General features: G+C 45.2%; 1 protein-coding gene across 1 annotated transcript in view; it reads left to right on the top strand.

The window, feature by feature from the left end:
* The window catches only part of CRTAP (cartilage associated protein), a 36,176-nt gene extending 25,018 nt beyond the window's left edge, over positions 1–11,158 (top strand). Inside the window, exons 5-7 of the mRNA XM_059939088.1 lie at positions 2,015–2,160; positions 3,104–3,187; positions 10,470–11,158. Coding sequence (XP_059795071.1) covers positions 2,015–2,160; positions 3,104–3,187; positions 10,470–10,523 — 284 coding nt within the window. The 3' untranslated portion in view covers positions 10,524–11,158. The remainder of the gene's footprint in view (positions 1–2,014; positions 2,161–3,103; positions 3,188–10,469) is intronic.
* The last annotated feature ends 1,971 nt before the right edge of the window (positions 11,159–13,129 follow it).

Raw genomic sequence — 13,129 nt, forward strand, 5'->3', positions numbered from 1 at the left:
CAAGAGTGGGATGGCCGGATCATATGCTAGCTCTATTTTTAGTTTTTTAAGGAACTTCCACACTGTTCACTGTAGTGGTTGTTCCCAATTTATATTCCCACCAGCAGCGTAGAAGGGTTCCCTTTTCTCCACGCCATCTCCACATTTATTGTTTGTAAAAGTTTCGATGATAGCCATTCTGAATGGTGTGAGGTGATACGTCGTTGTAGTTCTGATTTGCATTTCTCTAACAATAGTGATGTGGAGCATCTTTTTTAAAATTATTTACTTATTTATTTTATTTTTGGCTGTGTTGGATCTTAGTTGCAGCATGCGGGCTCTCTGTTGCAGTGCATGGGCTTCTCCCTAGTTGTGGCAGTGTGGGCTCCAGAGTGCATGGGCTCTGTAGTTGTAGCTCACGGGCTTAGTTGCCCCGCGGCATGTGGGATCTTAGTTCCCTGACCGGGGATTGAACCTGCGTCCCCTTCATTGGAAGGCAGATTCTTTTTTTTTTTTTTTTTTAATAAATTTATTTATTTATTTATTTAAAATTTTTGGCTGCATTGGGTCTTTGTTGCTGCGCACGGGCTTTCTCTAGTTGCGGCGAGCGGGGGGCTACTCTTCGTTGTGGTGCGCGGGCTTCTCATTGCGGTGGCTTCTCTTGTTGTGGAGCACGGGCTCTAGGCGCACAGGCTTCAGCAGTTGTGGCTTGTGGGCTCTAGAGTACAGGCTCAGTAGTTGTGGCGCATGGGCTTAGTTGCTCTGCAGCATGTGGGATCTTCCTGGACCAGGGCTCGAACCCGTGTCCCCTGCATTGGCAGGCAGATTCTTAACCACTGCACCACCAGGGAAGTCCTGGAAGGTGGATTCTTAACCACTGGACCAACAGGGAAGTCCCAGCTATGTGGAGCATCTTTTCCAGTGCTTCTTTTTTATTTTTAAAAACAGTGTGAGTGAAATTTACCTCTTGAAATTGGTTTCTTGAAAGTCGGCCCTGTTTTGAAATGTTTTTTAATCACCCCAGGACATTTCTTGAGGACGGGTGTCATTTCCAACCCCACAGGCCTTGTGACTAGGAAGTGCCCATAAGCAGCGGTTTTAAAGTTGTTGTTATGGGAAACGGCCACAAGGCGGCAGCATTTCTTCATGCCCAACTTGGATACTTGGGCAACCAGAGCCTTAGGAAAGTCGTGTTCCTGGGTTGTCAAGGAGAGCGGAGTGTGCCAGAAGAAAGCCCCAAGGGCTTGTGTCTCGTTCCTTCTTCCCCCTTACCCTTCACCCCACGGAGAAATCGCAGCCCCAGCAAAACCGCTGCACTGAGGGCGCTGTCGTCCATAGGTGGGAAGGAGGTTGGAGGTGGGAACCCCACCACCAGGAGACATGGAGACCAGGTGACTTTTCAAAACTCTTCCAGCCCAGAGGGTGGACCCTTTTTTGGGTGAACTAGGCTTGGTTTAGCATTTGAAGGGCCTGCCTGGATCTGGAGATTATGGTTCACATGCAGAGGAGACCAGGCACTGCAGGTCCAAGGAGAGCTCATTTGCTGGCATGTCCTCACCAGCTCCCTCAGCTTCAGGACAGTCCAGCCTTGGGACCCAAGCCTGCTTAGGTTCCAGGGATGTGACACCAGCCCAGGTCTCCAAGGCGTGAGGGGAATATAGTAGGCATTTCTGCATAGGTCTCTGCCTAAAGAGGAACTTCTTCTGTTTTCCAAACTGGCCTCCACGTTCCCATGGATACCCTATCTGTGACCTTTTCACCCTGGGAAGATTTCTTTTGTCTTTGCAGGTATTCCGAAGGAGGGTCTGTGGAGAAGGGGCTTGTTGGTGATCTTTTCCTTTTTGAAGGTGTTATTCAATGGAGGGTGGGTCGTGAGAGGTTGGCTGATTTCCTGTTCTTGTTTCCTTTGCCTTCAGTGAACGACTTGAGGAGAAGGGGCTTGTTGGTGATCTTTTCCTTTTTGAAGGTGTTATTCAATGGAGGGTGGGTCGTGAGAGGTTGGCTGATTTCCTGTTCTTGTTTCCTTTGCCTTCAGTGAACGACTTGAAGAACGCAGCCCCCTGTGCGGTCAGCTACCTGCTCTTTGACCAGGACGATAAGGTCATGCAGCAGAACCTGGTGTATTATCAGTACCACAGGGACAAGTGGGGGCTCTTGGAGGAGCATTTCCAGCCCAGACCAGTACGTGCCAGTGCACCAGGCATTGCGTTTCCTGTTCTCTTCTTCATCCCACTTTCAGGAAGCAACTTTGCATCTTAAGAGATGGTTTATTTCAGAAATGAAGGGAAACTCAGTTTTTTTGATAGCTTTTTTATCTTTTAACATTTTACTTCTTTGTTCTCATTTCTAAATTAGTAAGCACTCTACAAGTTTTAAACATTACAGAAATGATTCACTTAGGAACTGAGACTGCTTCTTAATCCCATATTTTCTCTTTCTCATCCTGCCCTATAGCTATGCATTTACTGTATATGCAGCATGTAACTGTTAATTTTTACAAAAATGGGATCTTACATACTGTTTTGCAACTTGCTTTGTCTTTCTAACAATTTCATCATGAACACTTCCCATGTCGCACCCATACCACCTACTTTTTTTTTTTTTTTTTTTTAACAACTCCATGGCAGGCTTGTTTATGGATGAATCATCATTTAATTCCCTTGATGGATGCACTCAGCTTTGCATGTGTTCAGGGAAACCTATGGATTATATATCACTTTCAGAAGGTCTTTTCTAATTTGCCCTTAACTTGTATTTTCATTGAGATTTGTGCATGCTGTCCTGGTTTGCCATACATGCATCTTCCTTCAACTTCAGTGTCCAGCCAACACACACACACACACACACACACACACACACACTTTCTCTTTCATTCACTCAGGATTGGCTACTCTTTTTTTCAAATTGAGATATAATTCATATACTGTCAAATTCATGCTTTCAAAGTGCACCATTCAGTGGTCTTAGTATAGTCACAGAGCTGTGTGACCGTTACAACTATTTAATTTTAAACATTTTCATCACCCCCCAAAGAAAGCTCATACCCTTCCCCCGCCTGCCACCAGCCCAGTTCTCCCGTTAAAAGGTTGGTCATATAAACTGTTCTCTGTTTGTGTCTGAACAGGAAGCAGTTCAGTTCTTTAACGTGACGACACTCCAGAAAGAGCTGCATGACTTTGCTAAGGAAAACATAATGGATGATGATGAGGTAAGTTTTTCTGTTTAGCACACGTCTGGCTAAGAGAAAATATTACTCACAGCTTTGTTAAAAATCACTGGAAGGCCGAGTCGTCCCTGAAATGAGAAACAGAAGGGGCCTTGGGAAACAGAGTTTCTGTGGGCGTTTTAATGTGTCAGAGCACTGGCCTGGGCAAGAAGGGTTTTCTAGGAAACGCAGGCTGGAGCACCACGTTTCCTGACAGAGTACGGAGCCGTCCTCCAGGAACCCATCACAGGAGCCGTCCAAGCATCTTTTTTTTTTCTTTTCCTGCACCGTGTGGCATCAAGCATCATTTTTTTAAAAAAAATTAATTAATTTATTTATTTATTTTTGGCTGTGTTGGGTCTTCGTTTCTGTGCGAGGGCTTTCTCTAGTTGCGGCAAGCGGGGGCCACTCTTCATCACGGTGCACGGGCCTCTCACTCTCGCGGCCTCTCTTGCTGCAGAGCACAGGCTCCAGACGCGCAGGCTCAGTAGTTGTGGTGCACGGGCTTCGTTTCTCCGCGGCATGTGGGATCTTCCCAGACCAGGGCTCGAACCCGTGTCCCCCTGCGTTGGCAGGCAGATTCTCAACCACTGTGCCATCAGGGAAGCCCAAGCATCATTTTTTAACATTATAAAACACACTGAATTTTAGCACTCTGAAGACACTGGGAAGCCCACATCCCAATTTTTCTGTCAGTTTGTTTTTTTTTTTGTTTTGTTTTGTTTTCTGTAAATTAGGCATTTTATCCTTCTCTGGGGTTGCTTGAAATTCCTGATTAAGTCTTACTTAGCCGACTTCTTTATTGACGGCGGAGACTCTGCTGGTTGTGGAGCCGTCATTCTGTGGTGGGGCAGCTTAGTCACAGAAAAGCCATCATTAGGGGTAGCGTTTAGAGAGATGCGTTTGGAACAAACCGTCAAACTCTTTCTAAGACAGCTGGGGCCTTGCCAGCCATCGGAGCTGGGAGAGAGCTGCGGGTTTGTTCTCGTCTGACCCTTCACTTTATAGCTGAGGAGCTTGGGGAACAGGAAGGTTCTGGGAGCTGCTAGGCCAGACCTGGGAGCCCTGAGCCTCCATGTCTGCTCTTTCCACTGCCCCAGTTTTCGGTGAAGCACCTGTAAATGAGACATCATCATGGAATTTGTTTTCTGTGCATGAATTTGCATGAGATGGATCGACCACTAGCATGCATTTAGCTCCCCTGAGCCTCAGTCCTTCGTCTGTAAAATGGGGCTAATAACATTGACCTCACAGGGTTGGAAGAATGAAATACCACTTTGCACGTCGAAGTGCTTTACAAACTAGGAAGTGACCCATGTGCCATATGTCTTGGCTTGGGTTCTCTTGAAGCAGAGCCTGTGATATGACTACAAGGATGCTGAACAGGAAGGAATGCTGACCAGACACAAACAAGGTTGACCGCTATGGTTTGAAAAGTGGAGAAAAATATATTTATTTACTTATTTATTTATTGGCTGCACAGCACGGCATGCGGGATCTTAGTTCCCTGACCAGGGATCGAACCCATGTCCCAGGCAGTGGAAGCATGGAGTCTTAACCACTGGACCGCCAGGGAATTCCTGAGAAAAAAGTATTTAGGAAAAATGGGACAGTAGAGTTCCTGATTATCTAGAGGCAAACTACTATTGATATTTTGGTATTTATGTCTCCAGTTTTTTCTATATATTTCCAATATATATTCACTATAAACTTGACTGTAATTATATATCATGGCTTTTCCATGTAACACTGTAGTATGAGCAATTTCCCTGGTTATGTTTTTCTAGAACAGTTTGATTGAGATATTATTCACATATTGTACAATTCTCCTTTCTAAAGTATACAATTCAGTGGGTTTTTTTTTAGTATATTCATAAAGTTGTGCATTCAAATTTGAGAACATTTTCTTCACCCAAATGAAAGCCCAGGGACTTCCCTGGCAGTCTGGTGGTTAGAACTCTGTGCTCTCACTGCCGAGGGCCGGGGTTCCATCCCTGGTCGGGGAACTAAGGTCCCGCGAGCTGCACAGTGCAGCCAAAAAAAAAAAAAAAAAGAAAAACCAAATGAAAGCCCAAACCTATTAGTAGTCACTTTCCATTCCTTCCCCTCTGCCCACCCTGACCCTTTCCCCCAGCCCCTGGCAACCACTGACCTACTTTCTGTCTCTGGATTTGCCTGTTCTGGATGTTTCATGTGAATGGAATCATGGTTTTTGGTCTTTGTGACTAGTTTCTTTCACTGAGCGTAATGTTTTCCGGGTTTAGCCATGTTGTAACATGCATCACGTTACATGTAAAAATTCCTTTTCATTGCTGAATAATATTCCACTGTATGGATATACCACCTGTTGTTTATTCCTTGGTTGATGGACATTTGGGTTGTTTTCGCTTTTTGGCTACTTTGAATAATTATACTATGGACATTTGGGTACAAATTTTTGTTTGGACAAAAGTTTTTAATTCTCTTATACCTAGGAGTATATATTTAGGAGTAGAATTTCTGGGTCCTATTACTCTATGTTTAACTTGTTAAAGAACTGCCAGACTATTTTCCAAAGTGGCTGAATCATTTTACATTCCCACCAGCAATGTATGAGAGTTCTAATCTGTTTCATCTTCCTCAACACTTATAGTGTCTGTCTTTCTTTTTGTGTGTGTGTATGTGTGTGTGTCTGTCTTTTTTATTATAGCCATCCTAGTGGGTGTGAAGTGGTACCTAATTATGGTTTTGACTTGCATTTCCCTATTGACTAATGGTGTTGAGCATCTTTTCATATGGCTATTAGCCATTTGTATATCTTCTTTGGAGAAATGTTGATTCTATTCAAGTCCTTTGCCCATTTTTAAATTGGGTTGCTTGTCTTTTCATTGTTGAGTTGTAAGAGTTCTTTATATATTATGGTTATAAGTCCCCTGTCAGATATATGAATTGTAAAATTTTTCTCCCAATCTGTGCATTATCTTTTCACTTTGTTAATGGTGTCTTTTTTTTTTTTTAAAAGAAGGATATTTATTTTACTTTTTTTTTTTAAAGGAATTCCTTTATTTTTATTTTTTATTTATTTATTTATTTATTTTTGGCTGTGTTGGGTCTTCGTTTCTGTGCAAGGGCTTTCTCTAGTTGCGGCAAGCGGGGGCCACTCTTCATCGCGGTGCGCGGGCCTCTCACTATCGCGGCCTCTCTTGTTGTGGAGCACAGGCTCCAGGTGCGCAGGCTCAGTAGTTGTGGCTCACGGGCCTAGTTGCTCCGCGGCATGTGGGATCTTCCCAGACCAGGGCTCGAACCCGTGTCCCCTGCATTGGCAGGCAGACTCCCAACCACTGTGCCACCAGGGAAGCCCTGTTAATGGTGTCTTAAAGCTCAAAAGTTTTAAATTTTGATGAAATCCAACTTATCTATTTTTCCTGTTGTTGCTTGTGTTTTTGGTGTCATATCAAAGAAAATATTGTCTAATCCAAGATCACTAAAATTTACTGGTTTTTTCTAAGGTTTTTATAGTGTTATACACTTACATTTAGGTGTACAATATTTTTTTTTGTAATTTAACATATGATGTGAGGTAGTGATCCAATTTCATTCTTTTGTGTGTGGAAATACTGTTGTCCAGCATCATTTGTTGAAAAGACTTTCTTTCCCTATTCAATTGTCTGGGTACCCTTGTAAGAAATCAGTTGACCTTAAATGTGAAGGTTTATCTCTGGACTCTCAATTCTATTCCATTGATCTAGATTTCTATCCTTATGCCAGTACTGCATTGTCTTGAACACTGTAGCTTTGTACTACATTTTGAGGTTGGGAAGTGTGAGTCTTCCAACTTCTTTCTTCTTCTTCTAGATTGTTTTGGCTATTCTGGGCCCCTTGCATTTCCATATGAAATATGGGATCAGCTTGCCAAATTCTGCAAAAGGCAGCTGGGATTTTTATAGGAATTGTGCTGAATCTGAAGATTGACTGACATCTTAACAATATTAAATATTCCGATCCATGAATATGGGATACCTTTCTACTTATTTAGGTCTTCTTTAACTTCCTTCAATAATATTTTCCCAAGTTTTATTATTCTTGGTGCTATTGGAAATGGAATTGTTTTTCTTATTTTGATTTTCTAGTTGTGCGTTGCTGGTGTATAGAAATACAGTTGATTTTTGTATGTTGATATTGTAATCTTGCAAACTTATTGAACTTGTCTATCAGTTCTAAACTTTTTTTTGATGTGTATGGATTCCTAAGGAGTCTCTGTATACAAGATCATGTTACCTGTGAATAGACATGGTTTTACTTCTTTTCCAGTCTGGATGTCTTTTGTTTATTTTTCTGGCTAATTGCCCTGGCTAAAACCTCTAGTACAATGTTGAATAGAAATGGAGAGAGTGGAAATCCTTGTCTTGTTCCTAATCTTAGAAGGAAAGCCTTCTGTTTCATCATTAAGTACATTCTTAGCTGTGGTAGGGCCCTTTATCCGGTTGAGGAGGTTCCTCTTCTATTCCTAGTTAGTTGAATGTTTTTTATCATTCAACAAACTAGGAATTTTTTCAAATGCTTTGGTGTTGAATTTTGCCAAATGTTTTTTCTGCACCTATTGAGATGATTTTGTGGTTTTTGTTAACCTTGTTAGTTAATGTTCATTATAAAAACAATTTTGTAATGACTAATATTCCATGGTGTGGATTTTTTAAATAAAGCTCTTTTTATAGGCATTTAGGTTGCTTCCAACTTTTTGCTTTTATAAATAACACAGCAGTTACTAAATCTTTTACCTCTTCTCTGATCATTTCCTTAGGATAAATTCCCAGAGGTGGAATTCCTGGCTATGAACCCTTTGAAGACTTTTAACATACAAGAACAATGCATTTAGAAAAAAATCATAAATATTAGAACAAGAAGAGACCCTTTATGAGATTTAGTAAAGCTCTCTCATGTCACAGATGAGGAAACACACTCAGAAAGGTAGAGTGACTTACTCAAAGTCACACGGCTGCTTAGTAATCATCTAGTGAATAGACCAAGCTTATTGCAGGCTTTAAAATTCCTAGGATTCTTAGACTTGGACCTGTCAAGATAACAGGACTCCATTGAAGTTCCCAAAGTAGTTAGGTTATTAATCAAAGCTTTAGAATTATAAAAGAATTTCTAAAGAATGAGCTATTTTTTAAATTATATATCAAATTATGGCAAGTAATAATTTGAAATAAACTGTAACCAACACAATAAAATTCTTAGTTAATCCTTAAAAATTTCCAAAGGATAAAATGCTACTTTGAAACAAAGCGTCAATACAGTCTCCTGATATTTGTGGTATTCTTCTTTATATCTTTTTTTTTTTAACTTTTTTTTGGGGGGGGTTATTTATTTGTTTAATTTATTTATTTTATGGCTGTGTTGGGTCTTCGTTTCTGTGCGAGGGCTTTCTCTAGTTGTGGCAAGTGGGGGCCACTCTTCATCGCGGTGCGCGGGCCTCTCACTATCGCGGCCTCTCTTGTTGCGGAGCACAGGCTCCAGATGCGCAGGCTCAGTAATTGTGGCTCACGGGCCTAGTTGCTCCGCGGCATGTGGTATCTTCCCAGACCAGGGCTTGAACCCATGTCCCCTGCATTGGCAGGCAGATTCTCAACCACTGCGCCACCAGGGAAGCCCCTATATCTTTCTGGGCTTGAAATGTGTGTAAGAACTCCTGAAAGTTTGCACACTGGTTAAAAATTTTGCAGAGGCCCTGTTACAGTTTCAGAATGTTTATAAAGCAAGCTGAAATAGATGCTCTTGGGTAGGAAAGGAGGTGAGGGGCAGGGGAAGGAGCTACGCACACATGTGGTCTCACCTGCAGTCAGGTTATCCTGATCCTGCGGGGAGCTCTGGAGCATGCATTGTATCACAGAGCTCCTTCTGCCTTTTGTCATCCCCTTTCTCAGTACCTCACTAGTTGTTGGCAGCCCGGAGGGAGTGGTGTATAAGCTCCCTGGCAGGGCTGCTCATTTTGGCCAAGATCAGTCATGCAGAGAAGGGACAGGTATAAGCCATTAGCAACGACACTCCCAGCAGCTGGGGGATGGGTGCGTGGAAAATATCGATAGATCTGAGCGCGACACCAGTGACCCTATAGGAGGATATGTTTCTTTCATCTCTATTGCCGGGGACACTTAGTAGTGAGCTAAAAGCAAACAATACTATCATCCCCATCTCACAGTAGCCACACAGCAGGAGACAGTAACCCTGGGAACAGATGTCATGGCCATATATGTAATCCTCTGCCATACCCTGTTTTCCTTTTGGGGTCCAGAAAGCAACTGAAGAATGTTGTTTATTCAAGCAGTGGTCTTCCACTCCCATCACTTGAGTTCCTAATTGCAGGCATGACGTGTAGAAGCATTTGATAAAAATAATAAGACCCCTTTTTGTGTCTCATGTACTTGATAGATTTTCTAACTATTCTCAAATGCTGAGAGATTTTATGACTCTCTCTGTGTTAAAATATCAAAAGGAGCAAATTGGCTCTTGGCCTGGGAAGGAGGCCTCCGTGAGGGGGGCCAGGCTGTAGCAGGGGGTGGTCACCATCGGTGGGGCTGCCTGTACTGACCTCAGGGGAAGGGGCTTGGCCTTCTTGGTGATTCACTCATTCTCTGCAGTAAAGGGAATGGGTGTCATCAGCTGGTGGGTCAGGTGTGTCGTGGGAGTGGAATCAACACAGAGAAGGAAATCAGAAAGTATGCTGGGCTGTTTCAGGTAGAGGCTTAAGGCTCATTGCAAAAGGAGGGAGCAGGTGGGCTCCTGTACCACCCAAGCGTCTCTTGTTTGAGTGGTCTGATTGCTTCAGTTGCACCAGCAGTAACACGCCTACACGCAGTCAGCCATCCCCTAGCAGGTTTACTGCGACCTGTGTGTGCCAGTTTCTGCAGAAGAAGGTCCTGGTCCTTGAAAAGCTCATGGTCTGGTGATCAAGGCAGAAAGGGAACAGACAGAAAGTCTTCCTGTGGGGTAACTGCTGATGGGAGGGGAGTAGGGCTGGGGGAGGGATGCACAGAGGAAGGGGCACTAAACAGGGTCTTTCAGAAGGGGCTGGACCGCCAGTTCACACAGGCCATCTGGGGGTCTTGGAGCACTTGACTCCAAGTTCACATGGTGTGGAAGCCAGGTCCCTCCCAGGGAGAAGTCAGATCCTCTGGGCACGAGGGAAGAAAGGCTGCTCCAGCCTAGGGGTGGCTGGCAATTGCCTCTTGTAAACAGTCTCTGCTCACCAGCACTTTGAAGGTCAGGTACCCGCTTAACAGAGGTGTCTTATTGTCTCTTACAGGGAGAGGTTGTGGAGTATGTGGATGACCTCTTGGAGCTGGAGGAGACCAGCTAGCCCCCAGCAGCCAGAGAGACTTCCTCTTGATGTTCAGGAAACACAGATTCTTTGTCTTCCTTTTCCTAATAGTACAAGTTGTTGATACCTCGGAGCCTTCTCTTTACTCTGTGAAGTGAAAGAGAAGCCCCCATCTCTCACTACAGCTAACCAGGGGTGAGCCTGCCTTCCACGTGTCCATACCTGCCCCCCCTCTTCACACCTGCCCCCCTTCACACCTGCTTCCCATCTTCACACCTGCCCCCCTTCACACCTGCCCCCCATCTTCACACCTTCCCCCTTCACACCTGCCCCCCTTCACACCTGTCTCCCCCTCTTCACACCTGTCTCCCCCTCTTCACACCTGTCTCCCCATCTTCACACCTGCCCCCCATCTTCACACCTGCCTTCTCCATTTTTATACCTGCCTTCTCACCATTTTGGTTAGAAGGACAGTTTTCCATGGATAGTTTTTTTCTTTTCCCAGAAAATCAGTATTATTTTTTAAATAAGAAAAATACTCCTAAAAGGTGATAATTATAAAAACCTACTCTAGCCTTTCTGCTTTTCCACATTTTGGTTTTGTTTCTCCCCATCCCCTGATCCAGCAAAGATGGTGAGGACAAAGGTTAAACTTCTCCTCATGATGGTCTGTACACGGTCTGACCTGCATTTTTTCTGGCGCCCATTGAAAAAGAAGTTGGGTAGACAGGGTCGAGTACAGAAATGTGGCTTTTGCCCAACACTTTCACATGTCCAAAGTCTTACAATGGTTGGTAGATCCCATCTGAGGACAGTGCTCAGCCGTTAGTGTCAGAGTTGGGAATGGAAGGAAGCAGAGGGAAGCTAGTTTCATTCACTCTTTCAACAAATATTTACTGAGCACCTACTACGTGCTAGGCTTTTACCTGGGCACCGGAGATACTGCACAGAAAAACAGAAAAAAAAAAGTCCCTGCCCTCACGGAGCCTACATTCTTCAGGGAAAGACAGACAACAGATAAACAAAAATAAATATGTACAAGGCATCAGAGGGTGATCATTGCTATGGAGAAAAATTAAGCAGGGAAGGGGGTAAGGAGGCCTGGAGATGAGGCTGCAGTTTTTGTTTTGTTTTTTGAATTTTTTGGCCGCAGCGCATGTGGGATCTCAGTTCCCCGACCAGGGATCAAACCCGGGCCCCCTGCAGTGGAAGCATGGAGTCTTCACCACTGGACCGCCAGGGAGGTCCCAAGGCTGCAGTTTTAAATAGAGTGGTCAGGGAAGGCCTCAGCAAGGTGACAGCAGAGCAGAGACCTAGGGAAGTGGGTCTCAGGGCAGAGTATTCCAGGCCAGGGGGCAGCGCGTGCAGTGCCCAGCTGTGGGGATGCGCTTGTGTGGTCCGGGGACAGTAAGGAGGCCCAGGGGAGGCGTGGGCCAGGGGCAGAATGGAAGGAGGTGAGGATAAGTGTGTGGGTGGGAGGGTGGATGGCTCAGCCTTGCCGGCCAGCGTAAGGCCACTGGCTTCTGCCCTGAGTGGGGTGGGAGCTGTGGAGCAGAGCGGAGCCTGGGCTGACTTGCGTTTTACAGGGAGCACGCCAGCTGCCATCCTGTGAGAAACCTGGAAGCGAGCAAGGCTAGAAGCAGGAATACCAATTAGAGAATGGCTGCAAAAATCCAGGCAAGGGGGATGCGGGCTCGGCCCCGGGCGGTAGCAGGAGAGACATGGTGAGGAGTGGTCAGATTGCGGATTTTTTTTGAAAGCAGGGCCGATAGGATTTGCTAACAGATTGGCCGTAGAGCATAAGAGGGAAAAAGAGAGAGGCTCGAGGTGACCTCGAGGTTTTGGGCCTGAAGCACGGAAAGGATGGAGTTGCCATTTCCTGAGATGGGGAAGATGGCTGGGTGGGTAAGTAAGGCATTCGGTGCCAAGCATCTGCCTGAGGCTGGGATGCCAGGTTCAGGCTGCAAATCAAATTGGAGCGTTTTCTCAGGTGAGGTCATTAGCAGAGCCTAAGTCAGGGATCCTGTGGGGAGTGGGTCCCAGGGCGGGACTGCAAGGCAGGTGGGGCCCGTGCTTGGGTGCCCTGCCCCAGGACCCCATCAGTGGAGGCTCTGGACCCACACATGCTTGAGCCTCCTTGAAGCTCAGGGCTGCGGCTCTTGCCGGCTGTACGAGGACATGCAAGGAGGCCTGACTCTGTCCACCTCTCTGTGCCCACAGAGCTTCCCTCTGGTCCTCCCCCTCGGAGCCCGGGTGAGCTTTCTGTGGGTGAGGATGTTCCCCACAGGGTTGCCTGGTGGTGGGCGGAGGTTCTCCTTCACTGTCTGAGGTTGGCCTCTTTTCGCTGGGGACTGAAAGCGCCTCCACCCCCATCCTAGCGATGTCCCCTGGGAAAGAAACCCTGGGGACAGTAGGATCAACACCGTCAGCACTTTGCTTTGCTTGAAGGCTGTGGAACCAAATTACTAAGTTTTTACTTCGAAAGAAGCCAAACCAATTAAATGAAAAAAAAAAAAAAGTGGGGCGATTCTTCCAAAACCACCATGAAAAAACCCCAGCTCACAGGCTGCATTCAGCGACCTCAGCCCAGTACCTCCCTGAGCGGGTTTTCTTGGAAGAACCTAGAAGAATCCTGGATTGAGACC

Source organism: Balaenoptera ricei, chromosome 11 (assembly GCF_028023285.1).
Source record: "Balaenoptera ricei isolate mBalRic1 chromosome 11, mBalRic1.hap2, whole genome shotgun sequence".
Lineage (NCBI taxonomy): Eukaryota > Metazoa > Chordata > Mammalia > Artiodactyla > Balaenopteridae > Balaenoptera > Balaenoptera ricei.